This window comes from Podarcis bocagei (genome assembly GCF_964188305.1).
Source record: "Podarcis bocagei genome assembly, chromosome: 2".
Classification (NCBI taxonomy): Eukaryota; Metazoa; Chordata; class Lepidosauria; order Squamata; family Lacertidae; genus Podarcis; species Podarcis bocagei.
Window position 1 is genome coordinate 76,105,766 of NC_138126.1, and position 22,657 is coordinate 76,128,422.

Consider the following 22,657-nt stretch of genomic DNA (forward strand, 5'->3'; position numbering starts at 1 on the left):
GCCATCTATTCCAATCCCCTTGGACGATGGATGATATCAAGAGCGAGAGCATCCCCAGCAGAAGCACCAGCCCTGCTTGAAGACCACAAGCGAGGAAGAGAGGGAGCCTACATACACATCAGTGAACACTCATGGCTATAGTTTAGGACTAATTGGGAAGAGTTTAATGACGATTCCTGGTTCGTGAATATTTCTGTCACTGAATGGAATTAAAAACAAATCCAATGTTCTTGTGAATGGGGCAAGGAACTGAACTCATTGACACAAACATGGGTGCCAGTTGACACTTCTTTGAAAACAAGCACAGATGAGGAGAGGAGGCTTCTTGAACAGACACTGTGGCATTAAATAAGAAAAGGCATGTTGCTTTCCACACTGATTATTTTAAAAGCTTGGTTTCTTTGAGATTCTCACCTTTGGTTGCATCCTCAAGAACCAGATTCTCCAGCTGCAGCCATTCTGTGTTGAGACGCTTCACCAGTTTATATGCATTGACTGGGTGGGCAAGGTAACCTTCTGGATCCGAAGTCGATTTAACAGTTAGCGATTCCATCTTCTCAGCCCAACTGGAAAAGACGAGTATATGCCTCAAGTGCAGTTTTGATTTTATTTTTAGCCCAGGCATATGATATGCTCTGGGAGGGTTGTGATAGAAATACAAAAGCCCCAGTTGCCTTCCTTTGTCCCTGTATCCTTCTTCTTTCTTGAGCTGTGTTAATTGCCTAGCTATCGCCGTGCCTCTTGCACTTTGCTAGTTAAACAATCAAATTGCAAAGTGAATCGCCACAGGGAAATTTATTTTAAAACACTTTTGTCATTGCTTTCTTACAGCCTGGTTTTTAAGCCTTTGCACTGACACAGCACATGATTAGGTGGAGTGCTAGAGCCAGTGTTTCTCAAACCTTGAGCCACTTTCACCTGAGCCTCAGTGCTGCAACCTCCTCTGTGCTTCCTCACTTACCCTTCTCACTCAGATCCCAAAGACAAACATAGGGGCAACAATCTCCAGTGACAAGGAAGAGAAGAGGTGCTATGTTAAAATGGCAAAGTATCACTTGGTCTAATCTCACTTTACCTCTTGATTTTAGCAAGCTTAGATTCTTCTTCTTGAATATATGCCTTTAACGACTGTACCAGATCTTTCTCTGCATAAATGAGGTCTGTCATCTGGCCTTAAATGAAAAAAAAGGAAAGAAAAGTATTATTAGAAACCCAAGAAGCCATCTGTATCCAGAAAGATAGGTTGAGAGCAAATAAATACTGCAGATCAAGGAAAAGACACAGGGAGACTATCACAGCAGGCTGGAATTTATAACGTCACTAAAGCATTTGTTCTAGTTCAGAACATGTATTCTGCCAATGTTACTGCAGCTCCATTTCTAACACTCTAAGGGTGGAATTCAACATCACAGTCAGGCAATTATTCTGCCAGCACAAATGCTTCTGCTTGCCATAGGGAATGATGCCTCCTTCTCCTCTCCCATGGGCAGTTCTAAGGGTTCTCCTGACCCACCTGAGCAGATCTGTGGAGGGTGAGGAGGGAGGAGAGAGGAGAAGTCCCATTGCACCAGCTTTCACTAGCACAACAACTTACCGGTAGCTGAATCTGGCCTTCAGAATCTAGGGAAGGGAGTTTTTGTTGCATTCCTTATGCCATGGTTATTTTATTTCACAACAGCTTTAAGAGTATATATGTATATATATTTCATAGAGAGGAAAATGAAATTAATTCATGCATGAGGAATGGGAAACAGAAAACTATTTGGCCAAGGCATAGAACATCCATTGTAATCATTCACAGAAACATGCATATTAGCTTTCTCGATAGTCGAGGGTATGCTGTTTTATCAGTGGCACTTATCTATTCTACCTTTGTCTGCTCAAACACAGAGTTACTTTAAACAGTTTGTTCGGTTTAGGCCACTGTATCCTGAAGAAAAGGAACATGCAAGAGTAAGTTGGCCTTTTAAACTTGATATGGTGAGACAGAGTCACAGAGCTTCAGGCTAACTGTATTGAGTTACAAGCTTAATACTAGCTCAAGAGCAAGACATGCCAATTAATCTAGCAATCAATCCTCAGCATGGCCTATTACGTTTAATGTGATGTTTTTGTTTAGAACATCAATTTGATCCTTCATAGCCTTCATAATGCTGCCACAGTTCATGCAAAATTTGCAAAATTATCTTTTAATCTGAAGTCACGCTGTATTTTATTTTATTGAAAAATGCAGTAATAAAATCTGAAAATGCCAAAGGCGTAACAGGTGCAAAGCTCCAGAAAGGTTTTAAGCAGTGGTTGTCTCCATCCCTCCTCCTGTCAAAGGTGAGTTTCTAGAATTATTATGCTTACAACAGCTAATTAGCTGATGAAAATGAACTGATGCACACACCTCACATCAGTTATTTGGAATGGCATAACATCGTCAGCATATTTCCACAGATATTCTAACGCAATTAGATCCCAACTCTCTTGGGAAATTGTAAAAAAAAATAAAAATGGAGCAATTAAAAACAGAAATTCTGGGACATTCTCAAAATTGCCAGGGGAGCATTCATAAGCACCCCCCACAACTGCAGCAATTTGTTCAGCGTGGGATAAATGAGATGATTTTACAAGTCTCCCAAGGAGGAAAGTAGAGTGGCAGTTCTAATCTGCAGTGGTGATTTACAATAATGTGATGTGTTTTTAAAGACAATGTCACATGTTTCTTCAAGTTAGCCCATAGCAATGGGCCAGAATACATCTAAGCCCATGCACCCACTAATACCTAGCAATGGCCAGAATACATCTAAGCCCCATGTACCCACCTTTAAACCATTCTAAAGAGAGGAGTGGCAATTCTCATGTTGGAAATGGGAAGAGTAAAACACAACCAAAGAGTGGAGTCTATTCCAGATGATTGCATTAATAATATTGATTATGATCACACATTAATTGATGTAAACTATGCTTCACCATTTTCCTATTTTGCCTGAGCTTTTTCATACCTATAGAAGTGAAAAATTCAGCTCTTGTCAGGCTGGTGCAAATAATGCAGGTTAGCAGTAATGGTATCATCCAGGGCGTCATTCTGAATCTATGAAATGTCTGCAAGATATTTAAAAATAAATAAATTCATGACAACTGAAGAAAAAAGGAAAATACAAGCCCCAAATTCCACAATCTGTAGTAAAAAATCACCCACGTTTTTCGACTTTATTGAATTCATATGTTCAGCCATACCAAAAGAAACCTACACTGCAATTCAGGCATATTTGTCCAATTTGGCCTAAAATGGGGAGGCTGCCATTCACAGCAAATCTCATGCAAACCGAATGCCCCTATTTAGTGTGCAGAAATTTGACACAATGAAAACATTGTGCCAAAGAAGTTAACCATTTCCAAAGATGAATCAGTAGAAAGTGATGAGCGGAATTCAACATCATGCTGTCACGATCGTTCAATCCGTGCAAATATTTTTTGCTTTCTAGATAGAATGATTCTCCCCTCTTCCATCCCTGTGTTCTAGGAAATCTCCCAACCCTCCAGAGCAGATTTGGAGTCAGGAGAGAGAGGAAAGCCCTGTTAAGCTAACAGGAGTCCTTGCACTGGCACCCAGGTTAGTTGAATCCAGCCCTTTGGGTTGTAGTCGACTAACTTTTGCTCAGAGTAGATCCCAGATCCATAGCTGTCAACCTTCCCTTTTTTTGCGGGAAATTCCCTTATTCCAGCGCCATTTCCCGCTGCTTCCCGGATTGTTAGATATCCCATAGATTGTCCCCGGGACAGGTGAGGCTGCTGATCCCTTATTTTCAAGGCTGCTGATCCCTTATTTTCAAATCTGAAAGTTGACAGCTATGCCCAGATCCCATGAACCACTTCTTCCCCCTACTAAAGGAAACTTACTGAGATGTACCTGGCTTGGGAGTGGGATGGCAATGATCCTGTGAAATGCACAGGAATACATACTTCCCCACCCCCTTGTACCCATCACCACCAGGATTCCAGCAGCTGTTGGGCAAGCAAAGAGCGCTGTCAGTCCCAGTTCTTGAACCAAGAGAAATATCCCCAGCTGCGTGCTGTCTCTTAAGCTATGCTGGCACTTGTTTGCTGATCCACAGGCCTTTCCCTACAGCCTCCTCCTGCCCATTATAATCATGGACTCTTTGCTAGTCCATAAAACGCTAAATGATGTCACACTGAAATATCTGCCCAGTGCCACTTAACAAGAGCTCCCTTAGGAGAGAGAGAAAAGAAAGAAGTTTCAGCTCCTAAACCAATTCACAGGTAATCTGAGACTTCTGTAAAGCTGAGTGACAAGTACCATGAAGGGGTCTGCCAAGAGCAATAACACAAGAAGCGATATAACAGAACAGGGGAGCCAGCCAAAAGAATTCCGGAGGCACATATATTTGGATATATTATGCCATGGCAGCCCATCTGAAGTGCTTGTTCTTGTTTCCTGGAGACATTACACACATCTTGGCTAAGCGACGCTGGAGGAATTTTCCAGCTAAAACGAGCAAACGCCGCTCTCATTCCCCTCCCCACCTTCTGCCTCACATGCTTCGGAGTTCAGGGTACCTGCCAAGTCCAAGAACATTATTTACTTCATCCAGTGGTCTGAATCTTTTGCAGCTTTGCCATGGTACACAAGAGTTATGAGCGTCAATAAGCGGAAAGTAAACACAAAAGATGGATTTCGCTGGGAAGAAGGGAGACACCTGGCAATGGAATTTTATATTCTTTCCATATTGTGCAGCTGTTTAACTTCAAACAAAAGCAAACAACTCTTTATCATCCCAGCATGGCTATAGCTTGGTGAAGAAGAGCAAGAGCATACATGTGCAGAGAGCCTGTACAACTTCTGCTTATGTGTCCCCACATTTTCCTAGAGTCTAAAGTGGAAGGGAAGCTTATGAGGGATTTTATAAGTGTGTGAATGATAAAAAACACACACACACAACTTGTTCAGTCAGACAGAGAAATAAATGTTTTGGATTAGCAGATGGAGCTGGGGGGGGGGAATTAAAAGTCACTATTTTGCCTTTGTATGATACGTTTCGCTTGTGTTGGCCAGAAGACAGAAAGGAAAATGCCATGTTCTGACAGGTTGATTTAGAAGATCATTTTACATGCTGAAAAATTCCAAGTGCTTCATTATAATTTGAAAGCATAGAGACCCCTGGCTGGCTGAGACAGCAAAAAGAATTTGCTTCATCAAACATGCAAGGGAGTCTTACTTCAGGAGGAATGTATGGGCATTCTTCAGGGCTCCTGGCAGCACGAAAGAAAAGGTATGCAGCTTAATACCAGAGAAACAGTCCAAGATATCAAAAGAGGATAGGTATTCTCTCCAGCCCACCTGCGGTATCATTACTTTTCCAGCTGCTAAAATGCCTGTCTGCTGCATTAGTGACTCACTTGGGTATCTAAGCATGTTATGGTTTTGCAAACCTCTATATTCTTATTCACAAAATGTATCATCACCCTGCTCATTCAGACTGTGCTTTGTTAAGAAATTAGCCTTTCACAGAGCTTTGCACACAAACCTAACAAAAAGTCTGCCCCTTTTTATTTCTTCACATTCCAGAAAGCACTGATGATCTGGCACAGGAACACCAAGACACACACAACAACTTGACTTTGAGATACATGTGTCCCAAAATGGCAAATGCCTTAAATTACAATGGATTTAGGGTTGCCTTGTATTTTTATATTTTTCCAAGCCAGAAACCACTGTGCAAGAAAAAAAACATTTCTTAATAATATTTGAAGAGTGGTAGAAAATTAGCCCATATTCCCTTCAAATGATCTGAAATCCACTTGGACTAAAGGTAAATGTTAAGGGACCCCTGGAAGGTTACCGTAAGTCCAGTCAAAGGCGACTATGGGGTTGTGGCGCTCATATCACTTCAGGCCAAGGGAGCTGGTGTTTGTCCACAGACAGCTTTCTGGGTCATGTGGCCAGCATGACTAAACTGCTTCTGGCGCAACGGAACACTGTGATGGAAACCAGAGCGCATGGAAATGCCATTTACCTTCCCACCACAGCAGTACCTATTTATCTACTTGCACTGGCGTGCTTTTGAACTGTTTTGGGACAGAACAACGGGAGCTCACTCTGTCGCAGTGAGGGACGCAGGTGGCGCTGCGGTCTAAACCACTGGGCCTCTTGGGCTTGCCACTTGCACTACTCACCATGTAGCCATGATTCTTACTCAGAGTGCCAACATTTCCTCCTGCACAGAGTCAAATCTCTGCACAGGGATAGGCTAATCTTTGTTGCCTACACTCTGGTAACCTTTAGGTTAGATTACTGCAACGCATTATATGTGGGGCTGCCTTTGAAGATGGTTCAGAAAATGCAGCTGGTGCAGAATTCAGCAGCCAGGTTGTTCACTGGGGCAAGACAGTCTGAGCACATAACTCAAATCCTGACCCAATTACTGGTTTTTGACCTATAAAACCTTATGCTCTGATACCACAAGGACTTACCTGGATCCTGCAATTGTCACCTGAGGCCCTTCTTCATGTGCCCTCTCCACAAGAGGTCTGAAGGTTTGAAACACCTTGAGAACAGGCCTTTTTCAGTGGAGCCTCTCTGATTGTGAAGCACTCTCCTCAGGGAGGCTCCCCTGGCGCCATCATTACGTATGTTTAGGCCAGTGTTTCCCAACCTTTTTTGGGCAAAGGCACACTTGTTTCATGAAAAAAATCTCGAGGCACACCACCATTACAGCCCCGTGACGTCAGCGCGCAGCGTCACGCCGGGAGGGACATGAATTGCTAGCAAATTACATAATCACCTCCTTGAGGGCTGGCTCATCTTCTCCGAAGGCAGAACCCCATTAATTAACAGCACAGACTCACACCATAGCCAAGACGAGGGGGGAAAACCTCAGTCATGCACAGTCATGCACATGTGGGGGCTAAATGAGGACGAAGACCGGGCAGAGAGCAGGGTTCAAATCACCCCACCTGGCCAGGACAATCCCTGGGTGCTCCCTTGGGCCACTCGCCTGACCCACCTCGCAGGGCTGTTGTTGCGAGGATAACACGGGGAGAACCACGCGCGCCCCCGGGAGCTCCTTGGAGGAGAAAGCGGGCGATGAATGCAATGCACGAAATATATGAGAGGCGACCAGGTTTTGCAGGTGAGGGGCCCCCGCCAGCCTCCGCTTCCAACACCCGGCGCAACGACGCCGAAGTTTCCCCCCGGGCTCGGCTCGGGGAGCAGCGCTGCTCCCCCCGGCTCCCCTTCGCCCTCCCGGCTCTCTCTGCTGCCCACTGGGGACCCCCCTCACCTGCCAAGTCCGGAGCGCCGGTGGAAGTTGCATGCATGCATGCAGGGCGCCGCGTTGCCATTGCATTGCACTGCACTCCATGCAACGCCTGCACGCATGCATTGCCTTGCACGCCCGCCAAGGGGTCTCCCCGCGGTCCGATGCGTCCCCTCCAGTGCGGATGCAGCATTGCAAAAATAAAAAACCCCCGACGCAGCCCCACCTGGGGGGCAGCCTCCGCCCCCGCCGCTCCGCCGCCGTGGGGATCCCCGGGCTCCATCCTGCCGCCCGATCTCCGCGGGGGCGCAGGCAGGCTGTGCGGGGGACGGAGGGGGAGAGGCCGGGTGCAGGGATGGAGGGACGGGTGGGCGAGCGAGTGAGTGAGTGGCAGCCGCCAAGCCTTCGCCGAGAGCCAGGAAGGGCCTCCCCGGAGGAGGAGGAGGAGGGAGGCGCAGAGCGGGAGGGAGGGAGGGAACCCCAGGGGTCATCTAGTGACGGCGCCCCAATCGAAAATTTGACTTAAAAAAAAAAATCTTTCGAATTTTTTAATTTTTCCCGCGGCACACCAGGCAACATCTCGCGGCACACTAGTGTGCCGCGGAACAGTGGTTGGGAAACACCAGTTTAGGGACCCAGATAAAGTGTTTATTTTTCACCAGGCTTTCCGCTTTTACCCATCTGAGGCCTCCTTGAGTGGGTGAGATGGTTTAAATCCTGCCTTTTAAAAACAGGTTTGTATTTTAGTTTTTTCCTGTTTGCTTTATGGTTGTTTCAATGTATGTATGCATTATGTTTGTTTACAGTAAGCTGCTTTGAGTTACTTTTGTAAAAAGTGACTAACAATTTTAATAAATAATAATAATAATGAAGGTAAGGAGAAATTAAGGGCTGTGGAAAAGGGAGTAGCCGATGTGGTTTACTGATCCACCAGCAAAATAAAGACTGCTACACTGCATCTCCAGGTGTCTGGTTTGTAACCACTTAATGGGATTACTCCCAGACTGGGGAAATCCACATTTGGAAGGCGAAAGTGAGATTGCAATTGGCTACTCTGGGCAAAAAACTTTCATGGATCAGAGGCCACATTGTTATATGAAAGAAATGTAAACAGGAAGCTTAGAGGCAAATGAAATGCAGAATGTATAGACAGGGACAATGACATTCTATTTAAAATACGTTTAGTCTTGTTATGTTAACAGCAGCATTTAATTTAGTTGTTGCTTTCAATTATTCCTAATATTCCACATGTGCTCTCTGTGGCCACAATTCTAATGCATACAAAAGTGGATAATAATCACAACATTTTCCAGTTAATCTTGTGGGTTAATCCATCAAGTCCCTTTGTGTCATCTTGCTCTTTACAGCAGCACATAAGCCAGCGTTTCTCAAACTGTGTTCCATAAAGCAGTCTAAGGGGTTCCATGATTTCCACTGAGCTGCAGCTATCAGGAATAAATGCACTGCTCAAGCAATTTCCCTGGAAACCCCTTCCCCTCCTTCCCTTCTCCCACTGTTAATTCAGGTAAGCAACACTGCCCAGCCCATACTGCCCTCCTATACTTGGGTGAAAACTGCTGTTCAAGCTCTTGTCATGTGACTCCCTCATTCCCCCCTTAGCCTCTTCTATTGAGCTGCAGCCTAGAGGCAAGGGTAACGCTGCAGTGAGATTAGCAGGCTTCCTCAAACTCAGCCCTCCAGATGTTTTTGGCATACAACTCCCATGATTCCCAGCTAGCAGGACCAGTGGTCAGGGATGATGGGAATTGTAGTCTCAAAACATCTGGAGGGCTGAGTTTGAGGAAGCCTGGATTAGGGCCACAGCCTAACCAGTCAGTGCATCTGGCTGTAAACCAGAAGGTGGTTTGAGCCCACCCAGGCAAAGCTTGGGCCAGGATTCCTGCCTTGCAGGGGGTTGGACTAGATGACCCTTAGGATTCCTTCCAACTCTACAATTCTATGATTCTATGAATGTATTAAAAGCTTCTCCCATCAGAGGAGATCGGGAGGTCCACAGCAACCTTTTTCAAGGACTCAGTTGTTGTTTTTAAAAGCTCGAGCTGTTTGGTGTTGTCTTGCTTCCTGTCCAAATAATCAACCCGTCTCTCCGCCCCCTTTAAAAAATCATTTTAAAAGATTTTACTGCAAGGGTTCCGCAAACATTTGAGAACCATAAAAGTCAACAAATCCAAACTGTTGCAAATATATTTCCTCTTTCTCAAGCTAGTTGTATTACTTTGCTTAGCTTAAAAAAAACATAGAGGCTGATAAATTACATTTCTAAATAAAACTCAAACTGGCCTAAAGCAACAGTCAAAATCACAACCGTCTTTCTTCCTGCCGCAGGAAAAGAAGTGGTCTCTTGCATTTTTGCACTCTCTCTCTCTAAGTATATATTGCCCAGAACTTACGTGTCACACATGATTAGCTAGAAAATATACCAGTACAGATGACACGTTTCAGAAATGCAGGATTTTAAGGAAGCTGAACAGTTCCGCATATCACAGCTGTGGAAACAGATGAACACCATGAAGAGTCTTATGTATTCCATATGGCTGGTCTGAATTTATTTCTTCAATGTCACCTGTTGCTCTAGAGCTCTTAGTATCTCCAAAACTTATTAGTGGATTAGCAGTGCAATCTTATGCATTTATACACTGAAGTTAAGTCCCACTGAGTTAAGAGTTTATTCCCAAGTAAGTGTGCAAAAGACTACAGCCTACAAGCATGATCTAGTCTATGGTAGCAACACCTTATTAAACAAGAGAAGTCAAGCCAAATCTGAAGCAACAACTGGACCTAACTTTGTATTTTCTCCCCAAACCGGAACTCAACACCCCCTGCTGACTTAAGCAAAATTCAGTATATCAATATCCAGCTCAGAATAAAAGTTTGAATTTTTTTTAAAAAGTCTATAAATTGTTCTGGACACAAAACATTGGTTGTGTTTGCATGCCACAGTAGGCCATTAACTATGGCTTGCCGTGAACCAACAGTGTACTAAGCAATGCTGCCCAATCACTCCTGCTTTGCTCCTCCCGTAAGCAGAACAATCCACAAACCATGGTTCATTGTTTCATCAAACGGTGGTTATCCCTAAACAAACCACATCAGCAAGCCAAGAACAGACTTGCTCATTCACGAGAAGCCTATCATAGCTTATGTCTCACTGTGACTTATAAACATGGCCACTCTCTGGGAGGTTTTTTTATACATTTTACATTTAATCTGATTTGTACTTTGTCTGCTTCAAGAGAGGCTACAGGTGGGAGAGCAGGCTGGGACCTTAATACAATCCACTGCAGACTGTGAAGATCAACAGGTTTTGGGTGAGGAAAGGACATAATACAGAACCATGTTTGGGGCTTGTGTTTCAAGGAGATGGGAGAAGACATCACTTGGTGTATGAAATGCTGGGCTTGTGAAATAGGAGAGGTTTTTGACAGAAGCATGGGATGGCAGTTGAGGGAGGATGGGAATTCTGTCAGTTGAGGGAGGGCTTACTACAAATCTGTTTTTCCAATGTTCCTCAAATAAACACTCTGTCTATTGTTAAACTTGGACTGTGAAACCCATGTCCAAAAGGTTTGAACACCTACCCCAATTTCTACATAGTGCTGTTAGTGACTGTGACAACATCGTTACTATACACCATAAGGTATACCTCCCTGATGCTGCTGTGATCAGTCACTTTCTTTAGCTATTGTAGTTGTTGCTGAAATGCACCTGTAGCTGCAAAACCAAGATGCCTTCATCTGCCCCAGCTGCATGTCTCTCCCACATCAGTCTGTATGACCACAGCAAGCGCTGCAACCTTCCAAAAGCTTGAGCTCACCAGCAAAGGCACACCTCTCCATTGTCTCCCAAGATAGACGGATGCCAACATAAGCCTGCAAAATCTGACCCTTACTTATCTGAAAGTAATCGTTCATTTTAACCTTCCGTCCCATGTCTATGTGAACAACCTTGTGGTTAGGAATCCCTACGTATCTGAGCTTGTTTGGAGGTTCTAGCAGGGGAGGGCAGCTATCGTATACCCTTGACCGAAGAACAGTACACTCCTTCTATATGGGACGGTCGTCCTCTTCCACCGAGCGCGCAGCTTCGGGAGGGATGAGCGAGGGAGGGAACACCCGCCCAGGCAGCCAGATCAACCAAATCAACCCTGGTGATCAATGGGGTGACAGATGTCGCAGCCAGATCGCCCTAACATCCACGGGAATCTGCCCCCTTAGCTACTTCATTTCAGAAATCTAGAGAGGGGCATAAATGGGTAAAAATTTGGGGGTGGGACAAAGTGGATTTTTTTAAGGGCGCCACATCTTTCCCTCCATAATTTGAGCCCTTGAGGTTCACTTTCTTCTGTTTTAGAGAACCAAGCACTTGCACGTGAGAATGATCCTCTGCTTTAATAAAGCTGATACTTATACTGGGAAGCAGGAGATCTATATACAGCATTGCTTCTCAGTGTATCTAAATTTGAGCTGTACGACACAGTTTAACCAATCTTAATTTAGATGAGTGCTTGTCCTATATGACACTTAGTATTTGCTTCAGGGGTGTGACCCTGTGCTGAATCCATGAAGACATGTCTCTTACATAAACAACAATTTGAGGTTAGATTCAGGACAGGCCTTCCTCTGGGCCTGTTTGATTTCACGTATGGAAGCAGTGAGGAGAAACCCACAGCACTCTTCATTAAATTGTTGGTGGGGGGAGGGATAAACAAAGGGGTTTTGCTTTTTTTAACAAGCCAAAGCCAATTAAATGCCAAACATGTGCCTCCTTTCTGTTAAGACAGCGTGGCTACAGTTCAGTGTCCTGGCGCCTGAGCCTATGAATGCTTACACGGAAGTAAGCCCCACTGTGTTCAATTAGACTTACATGTAAGTGTGCACAGGACTGAAAACAAAAAATATTGAAGCAAGGAGGCGAAGGGAACAACATTTAAATGCCAAACCCATCGCAAATTGTGAGGGTGTGACATTGGACAAAATGATCATTGCGTGAGAATATTATATTCTGCAAGCTGAAGGGGGGGGAAAAGCTAAATACAAACAACAACTCTTGTCTATATCAGCCAGAATCTAAAGAACTGTGAAATTAGTTCCATAAGCCTGAATAACTTGCTGCTCTTTTTTTGTTTAAATCACAGGCCCTTTCTTACTGGTGTAATATACAGCAGGCAGCAGCATGTCTCCTGCTCAGAGAAGAGTTAACTTTGCCCATTAATACTGAGGCTCGACATCTCTAATTGTGATGCAGTTCCAAGGCACTTTCAGAGGAAATAGTCAGCATTACACAAGGAGAAACTGTTTTGTTATTCCTTTTACATTGTGGTATCTGCCCTGGAAAGTATCCATCAGTTCTTCACCCTGTAATTACTGTCTCCAGAACGTACTTCTAAATGTTTAAAATTGTATTTCTCATTTGCAGCCTTCCAATCGCACAGAAATCACAAGACAGAGCTTCCAGAATCTGGAGTCATTCCCAATCCGCTCCGTGTCTTCAGAACAATCTAGATTTGTCTGAGTGTCCAGCAATATGAAACCCAGGGGTCAGTATTATTCTTAGCCTTTTCTGGTCCAACATAGTGCTTTGATTAAAAACCCTTAAGGAGCGCACTAGCATTTCCAGAGGACTGCGCTCACCCATCAAATACAAGAGCCCTCATTCTAAGCCCCCCCCCCCCAGTTTTCCTGAAAGATATCTGCCTTCCAGCTGGCTCCTTGCTTTGGTGTTCAGCATTATTACACCCCTCAAAGCTTTGCATGCATCCACTCCACATGCCTGCATCACCACCTCCCTTGCCAAGTGCCTAATATGCATCTGCAAATTATTAAAGCATCTAAATGCTAAACAATAATCAAATCCTTGGGGTGTGGCTTTCCTCCTTCTCCCTAACAGCATATGAAGACGTGGTGCTTCAAATGCTGTTTCTTAGTACAGAAATCAGTAGGGTCCTTATTCCAATAATGTTAGTAACCTTGTGATTTGTGTTATGTAAGCTTAAGAAATACCCAGAATCTGGATTAGCTCCTAAAGTCTCCTTCATGCTTCACTGCATTTCACAGCTAAAGCATTTTTTAAAAAAAATTATTTTGCCAAAGCCCACAGTACTCTGGCACTTTTAAATTCCACTGTTTGAACCTTCTCTTACCCTGTATATAGATGTAAATAATCACTTAAATCCAGTGCAAAGTACAGCGATGGATCTACGCTTTCTGAATTGTCTGCTTTATCTTCCCAGTCTGGAGCTAGCCAAGACTTATAGAGTACCAGACATAAAACTGCCTTTTGGTGCTGAAAGCCCAGAATGTTAATAAGTAACATCCTGACAGATAAATCCAAAAACAGTCTTGGAATATATATATATCATGAAGACCAAATTGAAAATCATTCCAAAATCCCAGTTCCAAAATGCTTGGAAGCAAATCCCAATGGAATTAGGTGTGTTGTAGACCATAGCTCAAGTAATCAGAAACATTTAACTTAACGACTATATTTAATTATGAAATGTTTCCTCTCCCCTACGGTCAAGGTGGGGAGCTCTTTTCAGTCCATGGGCAACATTCCTTTGTATATATCCTTCCATATATATCATTCTTTTTCAGTACGAGTAAACATTACAAGCATTATCCATAGACCTTGTAAACATCAAATGAGGAGATTTAATCTGCTTCTTGATTGTACAAATTCAAAATGAACATGGAGATTTAAAAAAAAAACGCTTTCCTGCACACAGAAAACTAAATGAGGGACAGCTTTGTAGCTGTGCTTCTCTGTGGAAAGCAACTTTCTCTACGTCGGGAGAAGAATCCAGTAACAGGACCCTGACTTGTAGCCTGACATGGTACAATCTAGAAGCAAGCTTATTTCCTCATTTGATGCTGTGAGACCTAGAAATAGCTGTCAACTTTTCCCTTTTTTTAAGGGAAACTCCATTATTCTGAATAGGATTCCTCACAAGAAAAGGGAAAAGTTGACAGCTATGAAAGTAGGCCTTCATTATCACATTTGGCAAAGTAGAAGCAAGCAGCAGTCTGTAATAAGCACATGCCACATGAAAGAGTGCTACACCAATGTCTTAAACCAAGGTCTCTGGCAGCAGGAGGTTCAGACATCTTACTCACTACAGTACTGCAGCAACTTGCTAGAGGTAGGAATTGCTATGCAAGTCTGTTATCTGCTGTGCTGCAGTAACTGCACCGCTGCAGATGGCAAGAATATTCTCTGCAACTGCCAATCAGGACAGAAAAGGGACTAATGGGATTCTATCTAGTCCTACAAAGTTGGTTGGCTCCTACGTCTTATGTTGTTTTGTTGCTTGATTCCCTGCCAGTCCTGAGTGAGACAGCATTGTTTGAACATTGTCGTTCTGTGCTTTTTGGTTATACATGCTCAAGTTAGACTAGATTCCTAGACATATGTGGCTCTGTGCCACTGCAAAGGGACAACTGCATCGAACCTAAAATGAGTCTATGGTCCAATTACTAGAACTTAAGGTGATGGGAATCTGCTTGATGAACGGAGTTTAAGGTCCACAAAACCAGGCAGTTTTCAGTGGTTAGAAAGCAGGTCTGCTTCCACAGAAACAACTGCTCTATCCCGGCCCTATAACGGCTCATATATTTATGTCTATGTGCCTCTTTATAGGGACAGATAGGTAGGAGGAGTGCCAGCGAGAGTGTCAGGCTTCAGGACCTGGGAGAGCTGGGTTCAAATCCCCACTGTGCCACTAAGATCACTGGGTGACCTTGGTCCTATCACTGTTTCTCAGCCTAACCTGCCTCACAGGGTTGTTGTGAGGATAACATGGAGATGAAGAGAACCCTGGAGGACACCTTGAGCTCCTTGGAGGAAATGAAGGATATAAAAATAATAAATTAGATGTTAACACATATATAAAATTATATCCCTCTGATTATCCCTCTAGTCCTTGCAAGAGAATGTAAACTCTGCCAATGCTCAGATTTTTGTTAAAGTCTCAACCTATTGACACTGGCAAGAGTTTACATTTTCTAGCAGGGACAAGAGTGATCAGATTTTCTTCATATTCTTTTTAAATATTATAAAACCTGCAGGGGTTAGTCATTAATCCTTGGTGATGATTTCTAGCTATGGCTCTGAAATGCATAACTCTACATTCTGTGGCTACAAATTAATGGTTTTTAAGCATATGGAAAACCTCAAAAGAGTAATATATGAAATGTCCTTTAAGCATGACTCATGTTGATTACGTTCAGTCATTGAACTGGCACTACTTCCAAGCAGCAGGAAAGCAATAGACTCGATTGAATCATTAAGCTTAAATGGATGTATAAAACTGTACCCATTTACGCAAACACTCCTCCCACTCACACAAACTGCACAAATCAGAGAGATTGAACAGATAAATAAACAAAAATCATGCAGCTCCATAAACTGCCCTTAAGCTTTTACCCATTACAGAGACAGCTAGCGCAGTACTGTGTGGTTAGGATTATGTGCTGGCCATTTCTGATTCAGAGCTCTGCTTAGCTATGAACTCAGGGGTGGTCTGAGACAGGCCACTATCTTGTACCTTCAATTTACCATCTACGTATATTATGGCTATACTGCAGCAGTACTGGCCTATTTTACAAATGAACGCACATAGGACCAGACTGCAATGTAGCGTGTAAAACACCCAAGGGGGAAAACACTACAGGCACACTGCGCATTAGTATCATTTTTGTCAACTTAAGATATGGCTCCCTGCTGGTCAAATAACCGCTGTGGTTACCTATAATTCGTTTAGCAGAATCTGCTTGAAGAATTACCTCCTGAAAATTATTGGCAATTCTTCCACACAACCAACTCGTCTCTTCCTAATGTAGCTGCAAAACAGACGAGAGAGTCCACTGATGTAAGAGACCACTATATGTCAATGACTTGGATGGGATTTCTGTTTTCTTCCAAATCAGTAAAAGGGGGACGGGGGAAGAGGAGATGGTAGAAGTTCCCACTGCCACCCAAACAGTGAAAAAGTGCTACTCGTTTTCATTCTGTTAAGCAGAATGCATGCCCTTTCGCTGTACGTGGAGCTGTTAGAAGATAGAAATGTGGGGTGTGTGCATGTTTTCTATCCCAGAAACTCCATACTAAACAGGGTGCACTAGGGCACTCATGCAAATTTAATGCATCTGGCGCAAGCCGCAGCCAGGTCATCTGTACTGTGCCAAGGAAGTTATATGTAATTTTGATGGATGAGGCAACTGCATATAAAGCCAGCTCTGTGCTCTAAGAATTCCACAACATTTCTACATAATTGCAGGCTGACTATTGCAGGGACCCAGGGATCCTCTTTCACGAACTGTCTAATATTAAGCAGTGGTAGGGCACAAAGCAATGCTCTTAGCTAGCCCTGTTCTGTGTCCCTAAAATCGAAAGGAACATGGAAAAATATATGTCTTACATATGACACACTACCAAATGGAATAAGGAGGTAGGAAAGATATCCACTGGGGTTTTGTGTGTGTGTGTGCTTTAGATATCAAATGGACAAAGACAAACAGAGGTGATGAGGAATCAGGATTTAAAAGAGGAAGAAATGAAGGGGGAGAGTGGAAAAATAATGAGGAAGAAGTATACATTGAATCTGAATATTTGTTTACTAGTGGAAAACAAGTTCACTTTCATATTTGGTTAAAGCAGAACTTCAACTTTATAGTTTGAAACTATAAATAACCCAACACCATGAAGTAGTTACATTAGCACAAATGATTTCAGTTTGTACAATGGAGCTTCTCTTCTCTCTTCTTTCCATGTCTCCCTGGTGCCCTCCCTGAATCTGCTCCAGTGGATTGGGGGGGCGCACTATCCAGAACAGGTCCAGGGGCATTTGGGAGACTCACAGGGAGCTATGCGGGAGCAATTCCGTTGTGCAGCCGGAAGTCTTTGTGCTAATGGAACTTGTATGAAAGCCAGTGTGGGATAATGAGAAAGACTGTTGGACTAGGACCTGGGAGACCACGCTTCAAATCCCTATTTGGCCACAAAGCTCACTGGGATGACCTTGAATCAGGCACTGCCTCTGTCTGGAGTGAAGAATTAACTCCTTATTGTCAAAACACACTTACAAGTTAGCTGAAGGCTAACTCAGTCCTACATATCGCAGCTACTCCTAGGTGTACACCCAATGGAGCAAATGCTGTAACAGAGAGAACCCATCCCCGACCTCAGCTAATGTATCTCCTAACAGCAAACAACTTTGTTGGATACCACCAGAGTATACCAATATGAACTACCAAAGAAAGAAAAATGACATTATGGTAGATGTGGTAAAAGAAACCCATTACCTTGAATTTCAGGACATCGTCCCACCAGTGGAAGTAGGCTATAAAGAACTGGTGACCAATTCTGCTTCCTGAGAAGTTGCTTAACTGTTCCCACTGAAATCAGTGGGACTGAAAAGTGTCCCCAATCTCATTTGGCTTCTTGGATAACGTAAACCACAGCACTCATGAATCATGAATTACAGACTGTGGCTAAATGAGGTCATGTAGTGTAGAAAGGCATCCCGCTGGAATCAGAAGCAGCAGCCACCACTTCTTTTGGGAACTACTAGGGCCCATGGCAAATTACTGTTATAATTGTTGCATTTTGTCTCAACTTTGTGTGGACTTTTTCATGCTAATTTAAGGGTGCTCTTATAAACCATCTGCAAGATTGCATGCACCCTAATCAAAGGAAAGTGGTACCTACATTCAGTATCCTGAAGACACTACCAATAATAATATTTCAGAGCCTTGATGGAACTATTATATTTATATTCTTATACACGCTACACACATCCATTCTCTTTATCCCACCATGGTTTTGGTCAAAGAGGCTTGCAGGTTTTGAAGAGACTGCAATGAGCTAGGAAAAGTGAACATCTGTATAACAATGGATTTGTCACTTTCCAAATCTCCCTGATGCTATTTTCTGCGCATAGCTTTTATTTGCATAGCCTGGGCACAAAAATACCACAATTGGCCAGTGCTATTTCATGTACCCATGTCATGTAAAGCACAGTTAACCAATGTTTTGTCAGTTGCTGTAGGCCTACAAATCCCATTGTTCCTGCCTATTGGGCCATGGTTTCTGGGGTGGGAGCTGATGATGGGAGCTGAACATCTGGAGAGCTTTGTTGGCTACCCTGGATGTAAAGTGATGATCCATGAAATGATCCACATTTCTCCACTTCCAGAGACTAGGAAAGTCTTATGTAAACGAGCTTGGTGTGTGAGGGTGGCCTTATGTGACCTTATATGGGAGAAATCCAGAAAATGCCTTTCCTCTACCACCAGAGGACTTGTGTAAAATCCAAATGTAAAAATCCATTTTCTCCAAAGCTCTTGAGAACTAAGAAGGAAAACAACACAACTGTGGCTTTAACAGTGCAAGAAGAAATGCTTGTTGAATCTCTGATAAGCTTTTTAATTTTTTTTATTTTGTAAAATGTATCAACCACATAACCAAAAGGTCTCCACACAGCATAAATGATTTATCAATAAAAGCAAGTATACATAACTAAATTATTGCTGAAATAAATAAGTTCTTAGCAGGCTGTCTAAATCAATATAGCAGGGAAGTTCCAACACATAGTTTTAATTCGAACATTGATTAATATTTTTTAAAAATAATTGGTTTTTCAAAAAAGTTTTAGTTGTCTTATTTTTATCTGTAACCCGCCTTAAGTCCCTGTCAGGGAAGAAGGTGGGGTATAAATAAATATAACAACAACAGCAACAACAACAAGCGCTGCAATGTTCAAAGAGCCACTCCAAACAGTTATGCAGAAAACTTTATATATCACTCTTAAAAGTGCAAGTTATACAGATTAAGGTGGGTCAAATCAAAGTCATTGGGAGGGGGAGAGTAATGAGCATCAGGCTATCCGTAGCACTCTATGGAGGTAGAGAAACTGGCAGATGGAAAGGACTATCACCAAGAAATCACAACCCTCAATTCCTCCTTTTCTGAGCAGCATATGATCAATCTGCCATACTTTTCATAAGACCCCTCTCATATTTTCTCCTGTCAAAAAACTGCTTTGCAAGGGAAAGGTGCAAGAGGTTCCTACTCCACATTGCCTCTTGAACTCAGATATCCTTGAGAAGTGGGAGCTCTCCTGCCTCTCCAGGGGCTCCCTAGCACCACCCACCCACCCACGCACCCACCCACAAACAAACAAACAAACAAACAAACAGAATGGAGCTTTCCTGCTTCAATCCATCTACCACTGACACTGTCAGAGGATGGTTTGCATTATTTTCCAGAGCCACTCAATACCCTCTTCCTCCTCTCTGAAAATAAAACACATCTCCTTTCCTTCCAACCCCACTGTTCACGACCCCCCTCCCCAAAACATGCATGTACACAACTCTGGATACATGTGTCAGATGAAGTCTGGTTTTTAAGGTGCCACAAGACTAAGAGGGCTGCCCCTCTAGAAATCCCCACAGGAGACATTCCAGGGTTTTTTGTGTTGTAACAAGTCCACCTTCCCAGCTTATGCACACAACCATTTGCGTATATTGGAAAAAACAGGGATAGCTCAGTCAGTAGGAGCATGAGACTTTTAATCTCAAGGTTGCGGGTTCCAGCCCCACGTCGAGCAAAGAGATTTCTGCATGGCAGAGGGTTGGGCTAGATGACCATCGTGCCCCTTCCAACTCCATAGGTAGCTAGTCTATGCACCAGGTAAGCCCCTGAGGGTCGCCCTGTATTTACATTACTCCCTTCCCTTCGGAAATGCAAAGGATGCTGCCAAGAGCTTTTCTCTTGCTGTACGGATTGCAACCCCCATTGCTGCCGCTGCTATTGCTACTTACCTGAGCTCAAAGTTTCCCACAGAAATTCCTCAGGTAGGAAATCGCCTACGGGGGTTTGGGAGGGGGGGGTGGAAAATCACACTGCTCCAAATAACTCCCCGCTAGCGGTACAAACCAGGGAGCGGATTTACCTGCCGCAGCCGCTGTGTTGACAAGTTGGCAGCGCCCGCCTCGTCCGTCGCACTTCTTGCCTCGGGAGCCTGAAAACCAAGTTAGGCAGGAGTTTATTACGGCGCGGAAACCTCCCCTGCCGCCGCTCGTCCCATAGATGAAGTCATCCCCGGCCGCTTTTCCACCCGCGTCTCGCCTCCTCGGCCGGCGGCTTCGGCTGTCGCCGTCGCGGGGGCCCGCGAGAAGCCATGCTGGGTCAAGCGGGAGCCATGCAGGTGCGCCGTCGCCTCCAGGCTGCAGCAGCGGGCGGGGAGGGAGGGAGGCACGGAAGGAGGCGGGGGGCGAGCCCCACGGAGGGAAGGCGGAGAGGTGAGGAAGAGCCCAGCGGGAAGCAGAGGTGGGCAAGGGGCAGCGGGAGGGCACGGCAGCCGGAGAACAAGCGCCCCCGGGCGCGCCAGAGGCAACGGAGCGGGCGGCTGAAGGCGCCGCGGCCGCGGGGAAGGGGTCGCCCGAGGCGCGCGCCAACCCTGCCCTGCCCGCGGGGCGCACCTTCCGCGCCTCGCCCGGGAACACGCCGCTTCCCGCGCCGCGCTTTCTAGAACAGCCTTGGCGTTTCCAGCCGGAGCTGCGCTTCCCCCGCCCCTTTGGCGGAGGCCCTCGGCGTTCTGCGCTCCGATTGAACGGCTGCCACGTCGGAAGCCCCGCCTTCGCCCGGCACGGAGAGAGCGCTACCGTAATGCTCCCAATAGCCGACGCCTCCCCGGCGATGATGGAGCCTGGACGGTGTTAGAGCTGTGCGCTCGACACCCTCCCCGAAACGCGCGCACCCAAGCAGCACCCAACTTGTCAGTGCGACGTCTCGTTGCCTAGGACGTTTAGAGCTCCGACAAGAATTAGACGCTCTTGTTTGATGGGAACGACAGTGAGATTGAACGCATTATTGGCAAGAAAAGGAAGGCCTTTCAGATCTGGCAAAGAGATAGAAACATTCGCAGGAAAAACCAAATGCTTCTTTACAAAGCTATTGTGCTACCAATTTTACTGTATGCTTGTGAAACATGGACCACTTATAAGCATCATCTCCAGCTCCTTTATTCTATCAACGGTGTCTCCGAAAAATTCTACATACCACTTGGGAAGACAGGCAAACTAATGCCAGTGTAGTGGAAGAAGCAAAGATCACCAGTGTCAAAGCAATGTTTCTTCAACATCAACTTCGTTGGACTGGTCGTGTTGTGTGGATGCCTGATTATTGTCTTCCAAAGCAACTACAGTGGTACCTCGGGTTACATACGCTTCAGGTTACATACGCTTCAGGTTACAAACTCCACTAAGCCAGAAATAGTACCTTGGGTTAAGAACTTTGCTTCAGGATGAGAACAGAAATCGTGCTCCGGTGGCGCGGCGGCAGCAGGAGGCCCCATTAGCTAAAGTGGTGCTTCAGGTTAAGAACAATTTCAGGTTAAGAACGGACCTCCGGAATGAATTAAGTACTCTATTCCCAACTTAAGAATGGAAAGCGTAATGCTGGTGGTCAGCAAAAGAGGTTTAAAGACTCTCTCAAGGCAAATCTTTAAAAGTATAGCATAAACACTGACAATTGGGAAACACTGGCCTGCAAGCTCTCCAATTGGAGAACAGCCTTTACCAAAGGTGTCATGGACTTTGAAGATGCTCAAACTCAGGATGAAAGGAAGAAATGTGCTAAGAGGAAGGCACGCCTATGTCCTCACTGTGGAAGGATGTGTGGATCCAGAATTGGCCCCCACAGTCACTTACAGACTCACTGTTTAGACTGTGTTCATGGAAGACAATCTTACTCGGCTATGAGTGATCACCAAAGAAAAAGAGGTGCTCTTGTGGGGGTGGGGGGCATTATCGCATTCTAGGAGGCAAGGTGAGGCGACCGCCTCAGGCTGCAGGACCCATGGGGCAGCAGATCTTAATCTAGACCTTTGTAGGAGGTCAGGTAGGAGCAAGGGACAAAGAGACAGGCCTAAAAAAAGCACTGGCAAGTGTGATGGTGGAGGGTCATACTTTTGTATCTGAACTGCAAGATGTTGTCCTGTGTGCATGTCATTTACCCTGATGGCCAGAAGGGAGAAGTCTGTTGTGTTGTGTTTTCATCTCTCTCTCTCTCTAAAACTGGTGTGTGGATCAGGGTGGGATCAGGGTGGCATCTGAACATGAAGCATAGAATTGTGTTTTGAACATGTGCTCCAGGTGTCCTTCTGCTGCCTCCGCCTTCAGTGAAGTTATCACATTATAAACAAACTGACAAGTGAACTGATTGAATGCTCATGTTAACAGACAGGTCTCACTTTAGTCAACCAGCTGTCTACAGGACGCTGTGAGGAAAAACACACTCACTGTTTCCAAGGTAAAGAGATTGTTTTACGTTGAGAAAAGCTTACTGCAGTGGAAGATATTGAACCAGATGGT

The 22,657-nt window shown here is 44.6% G+C and overlaps 1 protein-coding gene across 3 annotated transcripts in view; it reads right to left on the minus strand.

Moving 5' to 3' along the window:
* The window catches only part of P4HA2 (prolyl 4-hydroxylase subunit alpha 2), a 45,453-nt gene extending 24,571 nt beyond the window's left edge, over positions 1–20,882 (minus strand). The window contains exons 1-5 of one of the 3 annotated variants that reach the window (XM_081185598.1): positions 20,765–20,882; positions 20,236–20,304; positions 2,991–3,090; positions 1,076–1,172; positions 415–566 (exon numbers count right to left, since the gene is read on the minus strand). In XM_081185598.1, the coding sequence (XP_081041724.1) occupies positions 415–566; positions 1,076–1,172; positions 2,991–3,072 (331 nt within the window). In that variant the 5' untranslated portion in view covers positions 3,073–3,090; positions 20,236–20,304; positions 20,765–20,882. Of the gene's footprint in view, positions 1–414; positions 567–1,075; positions 1,173–2,990; positions 3,091–9,676; positions 9,755–20,235; positions 20,305–20,764 lie in introns of those variants that run through there. The other 2 variants (XM_081185599.1, XM_081185600.1) reach the window with 2 other exon arrangements.
* Positions 20,883–22,657: the final 1,775 nt, after the last annotated feature.